The 16404-nt window shown below is 50.7% G+C and overlaps 2 protein-coding genes across 15 annotated transcripts in view; one reads left to right on the top strand and one right to left on the bottom strand.

Moving 5' to 3' along the window:
• The window catches only part of PLCG1 (phospholipase C gamma 1), a 37812-nt gene extending 34063 nt beyond the window's left edge, over positions 1-3749 (top strand). Inside the window, exons 26-32 of one of the 3 annotated variants that reach the window (XM_045529285.1) lie at positions 71-295; positions 380-528; positions 1470-1584; positions 1693-1854; positions 1955-2043; positions 2151-2335; positions 2485-3749. In XM_045529285.1, the coding sequence (XP_045385241.1) occupies positions 71-295; positions 380-528; positions 1470-1584; positions 1693-1854; positions 1955-2043; positions 2151-2335; positions 2485-2527 (968 nt within the window). In that variant the 3' untranslated portion in view covers positions 2528-3749. Of the gene's footprint in view, positions 1-70; positions 296-379; positions 529-1469; positions 1855-1954; positions 2044-2147; positions 2336-2484 lie in introns of all 3 variants that reach the window. The other 2 variants (XM_045529284.1, XM_045529283.1) reach the window with 2 other exon arrangements.
• A 6474-nt stretch (positions 3750-10223) lies between these two features.
• Positions 10224-16404, bottom strand: part of ZHX3 (zinc fingers and homeoboxes 3) — a 112768-nt gene continuing 106587 nt past the window's right edge. For all 12 annotated transcript variants that reach the window (XM_045529273.1, XM_045529272.1, XM_045529277.1 and 9 more), the window contains one exon: positions 10224-13157. In XM_045529273.1, coding sequence (XP_045385229.1) covers positions 13147-13157 — 11 coding nt within the window. In that variant the 3' untranslated portion in view covers positions 10224-13146. The remainder of the gene's footprint in view (positions 13158-16404) is intronic.

The raw sequence follows: 16404 nt of genomic DNA, 5'->3' as shown, positions 1-16404 counted from the left end.
GGAAGGGTTTCCTGCCCCCTGGTCCTGCCTCGTGGGCAGGCTCTGTAAGTGGTCTCCTTGTCTGGCCCAGAGATCGGCACAGAACGTGCCTGCTACCGGGACATGTCATCCTTTCCGGAAACCAAGGCTGAGAAATACGTGAACAAGGCTAAAGGCAAGAAGTTCCTCCAGTACAATCGGCTGCAGCTGTCCCGCATCTACCCCAAGGGCCAGCGGCTGGACTCCTCCAATTACGATCCTTTGCCCATGTGGATCTGTGGCAGTCAGCTTGTGGCCCTCAACTTCCAGACCCCAGGTGAGGAGGTCCCCTATGGGGCAGGGCAGGGAAGGGCTCCGTGGGGCAGTTGGGCTGGAATGCACCAGAACCTGGCTCTTCCAGACAAGCCTATGCAGATGAACCAGGCCCTCTTCATGGCTGGCAGGCACTGCGGCTACGTGCTGCAGCCAGGCACTATGCGCGACGAGGCCTTTGACCCCTTTGACAAGAGCAGCCTCCGCGGGCTGGAGCCATGTGCCATCTGTATTGAGGTGGGTGCTGTTCATCTGGGCTCCAGGGTGGGAAAGGGGCTCCTCAGCTGAGATGTGCTTATGCCGAGCCCACCAAACATGAGTTTGAAGGGTCAAGGCTCGGGCTGGGTAGTGTCAGAGAGCAGCACTTTCTCTGTCTCATACGGGGGAAGGGCCGCTGGAGCTGGGCTGCACTTTTGAGCTTGAGGAAGACATAACTGTCCTCTGATGTTGAAAGGCAGCTGCAGGCTCCCCTTTGGGGCCGGGCTCTAGGTGGCATAAGGCAGAAGCAGCTGGGCTGATAGTGGCCAGTTCTTGGCACCAAGGAGCCAGGCCGTCCAGTGAGGCCAAGCTGTGAGTGGCCACTGCCTGGCAGGAATAGGCTGGTGAGTGTGGCAGACAGGCAGGAGCTAGGGACCAGTGGTGAGCTAGAGGCCTGTCCTCAGGAACAAGCTAGAACTAGGCTTGAGAGTGACCAGCAGCCCCCACACCCCTTCACAGCCCCCCGAGCCACCCTTGAGCACCCAAGCGCACCCTTGGGAAAAAGCCGTGACCAAGGCCAGCCCGGTGCTGTGGGGCCAGGGCGGGTGGGTTTGATCGGAGTTTTGAAGTAGGGAGATACCATGGGGTGACATCTTCCAAGAAGGAGAGGTTTTTATTTTTCTTAAGGGGAAGTAATTTAAAAGATTTCCATGTTAGACATGGATTTAATGTGAAGTGGATTGCAAACCATGTGAAAATTTTGGCTAAAGGTAAAGTTTCTTCAAATAAACTTCTGTGCACGATAGCTGCTCTGGACCTCCTTAGGGCCCGGCTGCAGTAAGGACTTTACGGGCAGTGTCCTCGAGGCCCAGTAGAGGGTGCACTGCCTCTGCTTCACAGAAGCTCCCTGAGCCTTGGCAGTGGGGGACTTGGAGGGAGCGGGAAGGACAGTCCCAGGCCCATCTTTGCCTGCCTCACAGGTGCTGGGGGCCCGGCATCTGCCGAAGAATGGCCGAGGCATTGTGTGTCCTTTCGTGGAGATCGAGGTGGCTGGAGCTGAGTATGACAACGCTAAGCAGAAGACAGAGTTTGTGGGTGAGTCTGCCTTCCCCAGTCATCCTTCAGAGGCAGGGAAAGCCCCTCCCCATCAGTCACCTCATCTCCTCCAGGGTGGCCTGAAGCCTTTTCCCCTTGCTTCTGCAGTGGACAATGGACTTAACCCCATGTGGCCGGCCAAGCCCTTCCTCTTCCAGATCAGTAACCCTGAGTTTGCCTTCCTGCGCTTCGTGGTGTATGAGGAAGACATGTTTAGTGACCAGAACTTCCTGGCTCAGGCTACTTTCCCAGTAAAAGGCCTGAAGACAGGTGAGGAACCTTCCACAGTGTCCCCGATCTTGCTGCCAGGGTTGGCTGGGCCCCTTGCTCAGCTCCTTGCTGGGCTGAGCGCCAGGCTTCCCCCTCCCAGGATACAGAGCGGTGCCTTTGAAGAACAACTACAGTGAGGACCTGGAGTTGGCCTCCCTGCTTATCAAGATCGACGTTTTCCCTGCCAAGGTAACTGCAGCCGGGTGGCCGGCCTAGGGTGGGGGGAGAGCCAGGCAGCAGCCGCCCAGGTGCAGAGCAGTCATTGCCCTCTTGTGCACTTGCCCTTGGTGAAGCAGGAAAACGGTGACCTCAGTCCCTTCAGTGGTACGTCCCTGCGGGAGCGGGGCTCAGATGCCTCAGGCCAGCTGTTTCACGGCCGGGCCCGGGAAGGCTCCTTTGAAGCCCGCTACCAGCAGCCATTTGAGGACTTCCGCATCTCCCAGGAGCATCTCGCAGACCATTTTGACAGTCGGGAACGAAGGTGAGGGCGAGGGAGGGGTGCCAGGGCCTACTGCAGTGTCTCTTTCTCCTGGGTAGAAAAGTCACAGTTGTGTGGCTTTGGGCCAGACGATTATCCCATGGGACTGCAAGGGCCAGCTGCCAGTAAGGATACTCTTCCCTTCTGTCCAGGGCCCCAAGAAGGACTCGGGTCAATGGAGACAACCGCCTCTAGTTGTGCCCCCACCTCGTTGGAGAGCAGCAGGTGCTGCACGCCTCATGGAATGCCGTGAACTGGGTTCTTCGGAAGCAGCCTGCTGTGGCAGCCTTGCTGGCCTCGCAGCCTGGATTGCAGCAGTGAATGCTAGACAGAAACCAAGCCATCGCCGAAGTGTATTACCGTCTGGGGCCTCCGTGCCCCGGCTCCGAGTGAAGGCAAAAACTGTACTGTGTCTCGCATTAAGCACACATCTGGCCCTGACTTCTGGAGATGGATCCTTCCATCTCGTGGGGCCAGGACCACGGCTAAAGCCCCTTGGAGAGAGAGGCTGCCTCAACCAGTGGCACAGGAGGCTCTAAGGAGCCGCTGACATTCCTGAGAGTGGAGGAGGAGGAGCCTTGCTGGGCCAGGGAAACAAAGTTTACATTGTCCTGTAGCTTTAAAACCACAGCTGGGCAGGGGGAGTGGGCACAGGCCCCTGCAGTTTGGCCCTGGAGCCAGGGTGGGGGAGTGCGGGGCCTGTGTGGAGATGCTCTGCCCTGCCCGAGGAGGAGGACACAGCACAAGGGCACATCGCCCATGGCCGGGAACACCACCTAGCCTGAAAGATACAGGGGATCATGTTAAAAATAGCAGTATTATTTTTCTTCTCAATGGGATTGTAACTAAGTTATTTACTCCTCTTGCTCCTCACCCTTGTAGGGAGCCCTCGGAGTAGAGCCTTTGAGAGGAGAGCGGCAGGTGAGGTACCTGCCGTGTGGGGAGGGCTCAGTTTGGGACGTTAAGGCACTGTCAGGAATGGGGAGGGGGGCGGGAAGAGAAGAAATAACAGAGCCTATTCTGGTGAGGTTTTTTGTTTTCTGTTTTTAAGGCAAAGAAAATTCACTATGCTTTCCCTTAGGAATGAAAAAGGGATTTAAGGAGTTGCCTGCCTCATGGGGAGGTGGGGGGCAGGCAGTCAGGTGCTGAAAGAAGCTGCTGCACTTACTGCAGCTTCGGCCTAATCTAAAACGTTCCAAGGAAGGAGACGGGAAGGTTGGGCAGGCAGTCCCCACCTCTGAGGACAGAGGCTGGGGCCCAGGCCCGTGGGTGCAAAGGTGCCTCACAGCATAGCCAGCATTCAGCACACGCAAACCCACTGCCCACCTTTGGGCTCAGGGTTGGCCATTTGCTAGTTCTGCTGCCCTCTTAAGATCTGACTGCCAAATAAATCATCCTCATGTCCTTTTTCCTTTAATTTGTATGCTTTTGAGGGCGCAGGAAAGACTCTTACCTGGGGACAATTGCCTGGTGATTATTCTGCAATAGAAGCAGGTGGGGAGTTTCTGGAAACCTCTCAGGTCAAGCGAATCTTACCTCCTCTGGGCTAACAGGAGGGGTGAAGCTACCCTCGCCCCTGCCCGTCCTCCGAGGGTGTGGCTGGACAGAGTGCATCCGGCCCGGGAGCAAGCCCAGGTTCTCCGTGGCCGGCCGGCTTGGGTGAGGAGCAGGAAGCAACGGGAGCCCCTTCCCAGGTCCACAGAAACTGCTCCTTCCAAAAAAGGAGCATCTGTTGTGCGTTGCCAGCTGCCACTCCGGTTGCCTCTATAACTTGCAGCTGAAAACTGCCCAGAACATGGTTGAAAAGGCCCTTCTCTTCCCGACGCTCTGTTTTCATGGTCTGCTGGGATGGAACAAAATTAGGCCACACAAAGTTTAAAATAGTTCGTGTCGTCCACTGAACTCTAGATATGACGGCCAGTGTCCGAGCTTGGTTGGGTTCTTGTGGGCCCCATGGCTGGCTTCTTAGAGCTTCATGGTCCCAGCTTTTACAGAGAGGAGGGTGGTCCTTTCCCACACACAGGAAGGTGATGGGTGGGAACTTACCAGGGTTCTCATGCTATGTGCTTTCCTGCTCCAGATCCTTACGGCCCTTTCCTAATCGGAGAAGGGCCTGTCTGCATTGTTTATGATGTCCTTGGCTTGCTGGTGTTGACCACTTTAATTTTCAGCAATACATACCTCCATTTACTGAACAAGTGTCCTTCTGGAGTAGGACCTGGGGTAGGCACAGCTCTGCCTTCCCTAAAGCAGTTTCATAGACCGGAGGCTTTCCTGTCATAGGCTCTTTACAACGTTGCCTTTGTCTGTCAGTCACTGCAAATGCTTTGATTCTTGTTCTTAGTGGAAAACATGTCAACCCTCAGTAAAGCACATTTAAAGATCAGTTTCATTTTAGATTTCTCCAGACCTGACAATTGTTGATTGACCCAGAGGCCCAACAAGGGCGTGTGTTGGTCGGGGAGACCCTTCCTTGGGTGGCTGCATGTTCTGGAATCAGTGGTTACTTGCCTCACCTGGTGCGCTGCGGTCTCAGCCCTGACAGCGCACGAGCACCACCCAGCAGCTGAAAAAACACCAGTACCTGCAGCCTCAGCATGGGTATTGTTCAAAAGCTCCGAAGGTGGTGTGAACTCGTAGTCAGGGTTGAGAGTCACTGATTTTGGCAGAGGAAGCCAAAAGAGCAGGGTCAGGAGAGGGCAAGTCAGTGGCACCAGGGCACAGACAAAGAAGCGGGCTGGCTCCCCTGTCACTCCACACACTGACGGCACCAGCGGGACCTGCACTTGGCCAGATGGCAGGCCTTTGCTCCCACCAGCTTTCACCCAGGGGACACAACTGAGCATTGCCTACAGCATCAGGGGTGTTCTGCCCCTGGACTGAGGGCCGCCCTGTGGGAAGAAGGCAGGAACAGGTTCTGACTTCAGGAACAGCTCGGGAACCAGCCCTTAACAAGTACCTGTGGCCATGAGCGGGGGCCTCCTTCCTGACCAGGCGCATCCTGAACATTACCTGAGGGCTGGGCCTAGACACTCACTCACTGTCTTTCACCTTGAGCCCATCATCTCGTTACTATCATTCTGCAGAGGGAAAAAAAATAAAGTATCAGGTTATCCTACCAAACTGACTTGGTGAACAAAATGAAGTCATGCCCCTTTCACATTTTAACTAAATACATTAAGCCCTATCTCAGCCTGAGATTCTTCTCCCTGGGTCCTCCCCTAGCAATCCATCCCCAGGGGTTGATCTGGGCATTCTGTTCCTTGCCTAGAGGCCTCTCAGCTGCCCCAGGGAAGCCCACAGCAACCCCCTGCTGGCTGCTACTGCCAGCTCTACCCACGGTGTGTGTGTGTGTCCCAGGTGAGCCACTGTCTGAGTCTGCCCCCATGGGGTCCAGCTGATCGGCTCCCCCCGTTTCACACCAGGTTGATCTAACTTCCAAGGACCTGGGTCTGCAGGTTCAACACACAACTGCTTCCCCAAGACCTAAGTTGGCCTCTGGAAGGACCAAGTCAAGAATAGGCCTGGTGTCCAGAATTGCCACCCTGGGAGAGACCACTGCCACGCCTTGGTCTGGCTCCACCCCGGGTGATTTCATCTCAGGGATTCCCCCTTTCCTTCCACCACAGGCCCTTAGGGCCACCCCAGCAAAATTCACTTGCTTTGGATCTTGGAAGTTGGGGCTTCCTCCAACTTACTCCTCCAGAAGGCCACTGGGTCCTGGTGCATGTTCAACACCCCCTTGCCCAGTGACAACCTCTGCTTGTCAGCACTTACCTCACAGGGAAAAAAAAAAACTTGCCAGTGTTTGCTCACTAGATACCCGACGATACCAAGTTTAACTCAGTTTGCCTTTCTTCAGTGCAATTTCTAAAACAACAGCTCTTTCATGTAGAAGCCATTGCAGTGAACTCAGCAATGCAGGAAAATGTGAGCGCAGGGAAACTGTCTCACTTGTCCATCAGAGTTTTAAGGTCGGTCTTCACAGAGTAAATAAGATGTGAAATGTTTTTAGCTTTTTTTCTGACTCTCCCACAAAATAAGTCAGCAGATATGAAATGTTATTTACATCTTTATTTAGCAACAATCAAAAGGTTTGAAGTACCGTTGAGTCCCATTTCAAATTGTACAAGCAATTTGTCCCTGCTCCCCTCCTTCATCCAAATCCACAAGATACAAAATCTACGAAATGTGCAATTTGCATTAGAAATAGCAGCATCCCCACAGGGGACTTTGTGAGGCCTGGAGATTCAGCCCAGAGGACAACTCCACTCCTCCTGCCTCAGCACCACCACGTCCAAAGTCAAGTTCCATCTTTCTGTTAAAAAGACATTTACCAGGGCAAAGAATTACCATTCTACCCAGGCCTGCATGACGGAGTATGCCATTCCCTTGGTTCGGGCTCTCCTGCTTGGCCACAGCAGGAGATGGGATCTTCTTGTACAGTTTGGCTAAATGTCAGTTTGCCTCCAATGACAGGGCAGTTGCCTTTTAGCACCAAGATGATCACTTCTTCAGCTGTCTCCGGGAAACAGGGAGCGCACCAACAGCAACCACTCAGCAGTTCCTCCCCAGCCTCGCTTCTCAGCAGTCTGGCTATGGGAACAAAGCAGTCTGACCTGAAGACCAGAATGCAAATGGACGCTAGAAAACCAGGAGTCGGGACCTTGTCAGGATCTGCAGGCCTTTGGCAACCTCCCTGACTTCCACAAAGGCTGCGCTCAGTGAAACTCTCAATGAACAATGGCCGGCAGGAGAGAGAGGAAGGTTGGCATGTTTTCTCTTTTAAATAACAATTATGGCACAGTCTGACCCTCCTGACCCAGCTGAACAAAGCGACTGCTCAGAAGAGTGGCCGGAACCGCCGCACAGGGGCGACCGTTTCTCCCCAGCCCTGGCCCAGCTCCACGGGGAGCGACCTGACCGCCATGCGGGATCCTGCGGAGGAGGGAGGAGGGGGCTAGCGCTCCACGCTCCTGCCGACAGGCTATCGTGGGGCTTTCGCCCTGTTCCAAACAAACTGCAAGAACGGGAGCTGTGTGGGTAGGAACCAGAGATGAGTGACCTCTCTCTTTAACACATTGACTGCCACACTAGAAAAAAATTTTTTTCCCCTGGGGCCATGGTGTTTTATTAGGAAAATAGAATAAAAACCTTGAAAACAAAATAATCCTTTCTAATTTAATGAAAATTTTTTTTATTGTTTTCTGTGCATGAGTTATATGCAACTTGAAAACTAGTTCACACGGCTCCCAAGGTAGAGACATGTGAGTTACACATGCTTCACCAGGCCCCGGGCTCAAAACTAGCATGAGTTAAATACAACTCAGGTGTCAGTTAACGTGTTAAACACAAACTGCAGGACAGAGAGGTGCCACGTGGTAGACGCTTCCCCTCTTAGCAGTGTTTCTACTTGGGTTTGACTCTTGGAAAGAGCAACACTTGCAGCTTTCTGTTACTCAACATTTATCCTCGACATTGCACCTTCAACTCCAGGCACACTAAGTCATTTTAAATCGTCCATTCATCATGGAAAGGAGAAGTTTAAAAAGCATTAACCAGGAAAGGCTACTCACACACACAGTGCTCATCCATCCTGGGTGTGCGTGCACACACGCGCACACACGCACACTCCCGTGCCGGGCTCCTGAAGGGGGCAGCGCTAACGGCAGGTAAATGCCGGCTCCTCTCAGGTCCCCCGGGACTCACCACCTACCTGAGCAGACGGCAGGGAAGATGAAGACGCCCAGGCCCCCCCCCCCCGCAGCGGCCACCCTGCTCACCGTGCTCCCTCTGCCCCCTGTTCTGCCTGACTCCGGCTGGAGCAGCCACAAGGGCCGGGTTCTGAGGGCTGGGAAAGCTTTGGGACCAGCAAAGCAGTAACTATACGTTCTTTGTGAATCCTCACAGTTCTGTAAAGCAAAAGATGTCATTTTTAAAAATCAAAGAAGGGGGTGCTTGCCCCGTCCTAGTCCATATTGTAACCATGGTCTGCTTAGTCTCCTCCCCAGCCTCTGGGTTCCTTCCCCTGTCCCAGGCTTCAGGGCAGTTAGAATGCACGGCTCCTGCTGGATCCAGCCAGGGCTACAAAGAAACTCTTCACTGTCGCATCTCTAGTCTGGTGAAGGACTGGGCCCCGGTCAAAGAAGAGGTCAGAGCAGTGGGCAGGTCACAGGACGGCTGGCTAGTGTTGCCGAGAGCTCAGGACTGCAGAGCCAGAAAGCAGGCTCTGGACCCTCTCGAAGGCCAGACGCTCTGTCTGTGCTTTCACATCACAACTAAGGGCGGGTGCTGGGCCAACCCAGAGAGAACTTGAGTTAGCCAGGCTCCACCACACCCTACCCTTCCCAGTGTGACCTGGCACGTTCCAGTAGATTCCAGCAGAAACCTGTTGGTCCCACTTAGAGTTGGGCTGGGCCACAAGCCAAGCAGCACCTTGATTGCCCCTTCCATCCAGTCACTTGACCCAAACCCAAACCGGTCACTTTGCTGAGGAGGTCTCTCACAGCCACATCAGCCCTGGCGTTGCATGGCTCAGCCACGTCCCTGCCCCGTTTAAATGTGCCAGAGGAGACTGCATGGTGGCTCGCTTGGGGAGGGGTCTGGGGCTCAGGAGAAAGGCTCGAGTTCACAATTCCCTGCTCGCACAGGCGCTGGAGCTTTGCTGCGATGAGGTGCTCCCCAAGCCACATGGAGACGCCCCACCATGGTCTGGGCAGGATGCCTGGGAGAGGCTTGTGCTCTCGGGGACAGGGAGAGAAGGAAGTGGTCAAGAGACCCTGAATAGGAGGAGTCACGTCTGGAGTGAGGAGAACCAAGCCTGGCAGCTACCTGACCTGAGCAGGCTGCTGGTTTTGGCCTAGAAGGGTTGGCTGTGTGGACCTTCACGTGTCTAGAGGATTTTTCTTCTCCAGCATGCAACTGAGCCTTGCAAATCAATGTGATGCACAAAAATTTTAAACTTAACACAAAAGTACATCTTCTGCAAAAGGTGAGTAAAACTGATAAACTCCCCAGATAGACTCTGAGCGAGAAAAAAGGTAGGGGACTTTAGTAAGTGCCCAAACCCCAGATTTGGTTTTAAGATTTTCTTCTTGGCTGGGTCTCCTCCCCTGCAGAGTGCTGTTACCCACTTGGGCTGTGATGTTTGAATTGGCAAAGCTGCTCCAATCTGAGGATTTGGGCTAAAGAAGAGACTAGGAATTCAAGAGGCAACAGGGCCCAAGACAGGGACGGCATAAGCAGGGAGCTGAGGCAGAGGGCGTGCACAAAGCGTCCAAGCAGAAAGGCCAACACCGCCCTCCATGGGAGGCAGCCCCCCCTGTGCCAGAGCCGGAAGGGAGGGGGACAGCGCACAGGACCTGCCACTGGGCCACTCACTGAGTGGGATGAAGCCACATTTCAGCCTGAAGAACACAAACTTCCTGGTGGGACAGCCTCCCAAGGCCAGCTGGGGATGAGACCGTTAGTACACATGGGAGCCCACAACTCTGCCCAACACCCTCCTGTTGCTACCGGAGAGCAGGACGTGAGGCCCTCGGGTCAAGGTGCTTTGGTCCACCTGAACAGCTCCCTGTCACTCGGCCAAGAGAAAGGAGCTCCAAGTCCTACAGTCAAACCCAAGCGCTAGCAAGCCATGCAAGTAGGGCATTCTTTTCCAGGAACTTAAGACTCCTGAAAACGACACTGTCCCCCTCCCCAAATCAAAAAGCTAAGCTCCTCTATAGTCAAAAATGAAAACAGGTAATCAAAATATGCAAAGTATATGTATCATAAATTCAAATTTCCTTTATCAGAATGGTGATCTGGTTTCACCTATGAGAACTGGATCTACAACCCCATGTAAAAAAAAAAACATAATAAACAGCTACAAGACATAGGCAACAAGAAATGCTGAAAGATGATTTTTACTATCTCTGATGAGTCCAAGTGTGTACAGAAAAGAAGGATAAGATTAGTCACCTTATAAAATAGGCTTTTTCTTCAGGAGAGACTAACCCTACCCCACCTCTCAACTCTGCAGCCCCCAGACACCTTCTCCCGAAGGCAACACAGAATTTAACCCTTCAGCAGTGCGCAAAACCAGTGATCCATCCTTCCACGGGGCCACGTGCCCCCTGCCACTAGTGTGGGTGTCTCTCTGCTCCACTAGCTGCTTTCAGGGTTTTGCCCCCGAAGCCTGGAGTACCTGCTACAGTGTCCCTTGAAGCACCTGCTTGATAACTGCCTCCCTCAGCATCACCTTTGATCATTCTATTCGTTCAAGCATAAGGTCCAGACCACACTGCTTCCTTCCCATCCAAGTGCACAGGAAGAGAAGGGTCTGTCCGGTTGCCGGGCTCCTTACTTGGGAAGTCTCGCGTAGCCCTGGCTGTTGGGCAGGGCCAACATCTGTGGGGAAGACGCGCTGGAGCAGGCAGCACTGTAACCGTTCCACCTAAAAGATGAGCTGGTGCCCGAGGCTGGGTCGACAGCATGAGCTCGTCCACTGAGCAATTCGCTGTGCTTTGCTGTTTGGTTTGTAAATTAATGTGAATACAAATAAAATAACCAAGAAAATCTTCTCCATAGACACAACCCTTCGGCCAGTGCACGCCGAGCTCTGGCGGTGATGCCAGCAGGATTTGGAGGTGAGGCACCGGGTGGTTTCTCAGACACTTGGAGATGGCTTCATGCTGGGCCACCCCAGCTGCCCAGGGTACTGGCATTCCCTCCAACACAGGCTACTTCCAACACCCAGGTGCCACGAAGTTCCTCAAGTGCACACATCAGATGTATGTTTTACAAGCATCAAATGAGTATTTGTACTGTATATGTATATATATAAATTAATCTGCATGTACATAAACACTAAAGGAGAAATTCCAGGTGTCTGTTCTCTGAAGGAAAGCACTCACTCACCATTCTTGTCAATTCCTCAAAGGCTTTTCGGACCAAATAGCTTCACTGCCAAAATGGAAAGGATACAAAAATTGGCTGCAAAACTTGCCAAGTACTCACAAGTCCCCTGTTTGAGACAAATAAGAGGTGGTCCCTATTGGGACAGGAAGGACAGGAGAAGACACTTCAGAAGAACAATGTTTCAAGGGCTTTTGGTTTCCAAAGAAAGCCCTTTCCTGAAAGGCAGAAGGTACTACCACCATGCTCGTCCTCAGAACCAAGCCAGCACGGTGCCCTGCCGGGTCTACTTCCCTGGGTAGGATGGGGGAGGAGGACAGTGGCTAAACCACAGGTGTTTCCTGCCCAAAGCCCCTCCCTCTTCCCGGGCTCTCGAAGCGCTCCACCCCAGCCCCAGGGGGAGTGTGCCCCCTAGACCCTGGTGCCTGTGGCTTGGCACTTTGGGAAGCAGGTGGTTTCTAAGAGGTGAGTGGAGCTGCAGGTGACACAGGTCTATAGCCTGCCCCTCTGTACCCACTGCTCTCAGAGCAGCCAGTCTCGGGGAAACCAGGATATACCATGTAGCACAGCTCTGTAACCAAGTTTTCTAATGTTTCAAGACATTTTTTCCTATGATTTTTATCAATTCAAAAAAGCAAATGAAGGTTAGGTTAAAGTAGATAGAGTTCTTATTTCCAAGTTTGGGAATATAAATATGGAACTTTGGAAACATCCTCAGAGGGACCTGTCCAACGATGTCCAGCATCCCCTGGGTGTGCACCCAGCATGCCAGCCAGGCCCTGGGTGTGAGGGGCAGGACCCCCACGTGCAAGTCTTTGTGCTGAAGACCACCCCAGCTCTGATAATTCCAGAAAGCCCTGGAAGCCCTTCAGCCTTCACTCTGACTACTGGGCCAGTGAGTTCTTTCTTCCCAAACCATAGAAGGCTCTGAAGTTGAGTGTGGTGAAAGGGCTCTTAAAGCCACAGTAGCCAGAGCTACAAGCTGTGACTACACACTTCTACCACTTCCACTTCCACCCCCACCCGTTTCTTTTCCCCATTTTCCTCTCTAAATGTGTCTAGATTTAAAAAAAAAAAAAAGGCAGGCACATAGGTCAGTACATTTGGCTTAGCAACAAATGTTTTTTTAGTTAATCTGGTAACTAAAAAGTTATGGTCCATGATTCAAACTCCCATGAAAAAGCAGAATTATGCTAACAACTAAAGAGAGTGGTAAATATCCTACACTAATCACATAGCCAGTCTGTGTTTTGAACTGAGGGTAACAGCGGGTTTTGCAATGATCAGTCCACAAGGCAAGGCAAGCCTGGCATGAAACACAGCTGGTCACCGCTTAATGCGGCAGAGATCATTTCAAAGGTATTGCTTCGTTTAGGAATGCAACGGGGACATCTGGCGGGGAGGTTCCAGATGTAGTTCTGAGTACGCCTGTAACCTCTTGCCCCTTGTGGAAGGTGAGGGGCCCTGTGACCCAGCCATCCCCAGAGAACAGACACAGGGCATTTTCAGAGATGATGTCAAGGACGATGTACTGCTTTGCTAACCAAAGTTTCTATGTAAAGAAAGTGTTTATAATCTGATGTTTTATTTAACGTATATAGGCAGATGTATATGTTAAAAACTTGATTCTGTGTCTATGAATATGAAATCTGAACTATCTTATCCACTAGGAGCAAAGGAAAGGTCCTACGCCGTGGGAGGAAGAACGAGAACCCTGTTCTCACTGCTTGCTTGGTGGTGGGCAGGCTGGGGGCGGCAGCGGGCTCTGGGCTGTCTTCAAGGCCTCCAGAAGCTCTCTTGGGGACCCAGTGGCCGGGCATGGGAACGGCATGTGGCAGCAGACAGTCGGGTTTGGCCCTTCCACGTGGCAGGCGGCATCCCAGACAGGCCAGTCCTTCACAGTAATCGGATCAGAGTCAGTCTGTTTCTGAAGAGAAAACACATGCCTGTCACTCCACAGCAGCTGCCACTTGTATAGCCCCCAGAGGAGCCTCATCCTCGATAGGCCAGGGTGGCATCGCTGGCTTTGGGGACCTCTTAATTCCATGAGCAATGCCCTCCTGCCAGCCACTGCCCACTCTCCAGCCTGAGGGAGTGGGGGTGAAGGACAGGATGCTCAGACTCTCCAAGGGACCCCGCCAAGCCCCAGGCCTAGCAGCTGGAGCAGCGGCTTGACTTCTCCAGACGCACTAACCCCTGCTCCCCAGGCCACCACTGCTGCCACCTCTGGAGTTAGGTCCTAAAAAGCCTCATCCTGCCCTCTCCCCCTCCTGGCTCTCCAGAACACACTGTTCTAATACAATAGCAGCTGGCTCTAGTTTCTGATATGCATTCTACTGGCGTCTTCACTTCATTTGTAATTTGGAACCCTTAGAGTCAAAGTCTTTGAGGCTGATCAGAAGTTCATCACCCGTGTGGCGTGCGGAGACAGATGTCCCTTACATTGCAGCTGGCTGAGAAAGCTGGGAGAAACCAGGCACAGGCCCTTCCTGTAACCACCATTGTCTGCCTCAGGCAGAAGTGGCAGATGGCCACCCACTGCCACTCTTGCTGTGTCCCACCAAGGACAGCAACAGTTCACTTTGTGTTAGATTTAGTAGCTGAGGGGAGTCGGTGCCTGTGACTCAAACCTACTCATCACATCTCCACGTTGGCTTTTTTAAAAAGTTACGGTAAAATATACATAACATAAAATTTACCATTATCACCATTTTTAAGTGTACAATCCAGTGGCATTAAGTATATTCATAATTTATGAAACCATCACCCTATTTTCAGAACTTTTTCATCATCCTAAACAGAAATGCTATATCCATTAAACATTAACTCCTCATTTCCTCCTCCCCTAACCCCTGATAACCTCTATTCTACCTTCCATCTCTGTGAATTTGCCTATTCTAGATACCCTCATATAAGTGGGATCATACAGTATTTGTCTTTTTGTGTCTGGCTTATTTCACTTAGAATAATATTTTTTTTTTTTTTTTTGAGACAGAGTCTCGCTTTGTTGCCCGGGCTAGAGTGAGTGCCATGGCATCAGCCTAGCTCACAGCAACCTCAAACTCCTGGGCTTAAGTGATCCTACTGCCTCAGCCTCCCAAGTAGCTGGGACTACAGGCATGCGCCACCATGCCCAGCTAATTTTTTCTATATATATTTTTAGTTGTCCAGATAATTTTTATTTCTATTTTTAGTAGAGATGGGGTCTCGCTCAGGCTGGTCTCGAACTCCTGATCTCGAGCGATCCACCCGCCTCGGCCTCCCAGAGGGCTAGGATTACAGGCGTGAGCCACCGCGCCCAGCCTAGAATAATATTTTTAAGGTCCATTCATGTTTTAGAACCTATCAGCATTTTATTCCTTTTTACGGTAGAATAATATGTACAAACACACACACACACACACACACACACACACATATTTTGTTTATCTATTAATCTGTTGATAAGTACTTGGGTTGTTTCTACCTTTTGGCTCCTGTGAATAATGCCTCTATGAACACTGGTGTACAAGTATCTGAGTTCCTGTTTTTAATCCTTTTGGGCATACTAGGGGTAAAATTGCTAGATCATATGGTAAACCTATACGCAACTTCTTGAAGAACTGCCAAATTGTTTTCTAATGTGGCTGTACCATTTTACATTCCCACCAGCAATGCACAAAGGATCCAATTTCTCCATATCTTCCCAACATGTTATGTTCTGTATGTGTGTGTGTGTATAATAGCCACCCTAAGTGTGAAGTGGTATCTTACTGTGGTTTTCATTTGCATTTACCTAATGACTAATGATATGGACCATCTTTTCATTTGCTTATTGCCCATTTGTATATTTTCTTTAGAGAAAGGCCTATTTAAATTATTTGCCCATTTTTGAATTGGTTTTGTTGTTGATTTGTAGGAGTTTTATGTATATTCTGAAAATTAATCACTTATCAGATATATGATTTTCAGATATTTTCTCCAATTCTGTGGGTTGTCTTTTCATTCTCTTGATAAAGTCCTTTGATGCAAAAAGTTTTAAATTTTGATGTAGTCCAATTTATTTATTTTTTGTTTTTGTTGTTTATGCTTTAAGTGTTACACTTAAGAAATCATTGCTTAATCCCAGGCCTGGAAGGTTTTCATCTGTGTTTTCTCCCATCTAAGTATTAACAAGGCCAGACCCTGCGTAGCTTCCAAGATCAGATGCGACTGGGCACGTTCAGAGTATTATGGCCATAGAGAGTGTGCTTTCTTCTAGGCATTTTATTTAGATCTTTTGATTAGGTCTGTGATCCATTTTGAGTAAATTTCTAGATATGTTATAAGGTATGGATCCAACTTCATTCTTTTGCATATGGATATCCAGTTTTCCAAGCAGCTTTTGTTGAAAAGACTATCTTTTTCCCCATTGTCTTTGCACCCTCTCAAAAATCAACTGACCATTATTTGAAGATTTCTGGGCTCTTTATTCTATTCCATTGGCCTATATTGTCTTTCCTTATGCTAGTACCACACTGTTTTGAGTATTGTAGCTTTATAGTAAAATTTGAAATCAGGAAGCAAGTGTTATTCCTTCAACTTTGTCCTTTCTCTATTTTGGCTATGTGGGGTCCCTTGAGATTCCATATAAGTTTTAGGATGGATTTTTCTATTTCTGCAAAAACATGATTTTGCTTTTGATAGGTTTTATATTGAATCTGTAGATTGCTTTGGGTGGTACTATTAGCTTTTGTAACAAACTTATTCAAACATCCTCATCTCTCTTGAGCATGACACCTTGGCCTACTGATAATCACAAGAAGCACAGAGCTGAGTGCAACATAAGGACACTTCGACCAACTTGGACAAAGCCCTCCAGGTGAAAGACGAGAGACAACCTGTTCTACATTGAAAAAGAATCAAACCAGTCGTAAGCAATCTCATTTATGCGCTGCTCTGACTCCAGGATGTGGCATTAGCCACGTTGTGAAGCCATCTGGGAGCTGTGGGGCCCAGAGGAGGAGAGAAGCATTTCGCCCCAGTCTTGCCCTAGTGAAAACATGGTCAGAGTTGGAGGAGGCCAAAAGAAGCCAGTGCCTGTGTGCTCACACCCTAACTGCTGACCGGTAACTCTAGGCTCTACCAGATGTTTGCTTTCAGTGTGGGTTTTGCAGAGCTGGATTTTTCACCTTAGTATGTGAGCATGAAAAGAA

This window comes from Lemur catta, chromosome 17 (genome assembly GCF_020740605.2).
Source record: "Lemur catta isolate mLemCat1 chromosome 17, mLemCat1.pri, whole genome shotgun sequence".
Taxonomy (NCBI): domain Eukaryota; kingdom Metazoa; phylum Chordata; class Mammalia; order Primates; family Lemuridae; genus Lemur; species Lemur catta.
This window is presented reverse-complemented; position numbering and strand designations above follow the sequence as displayed.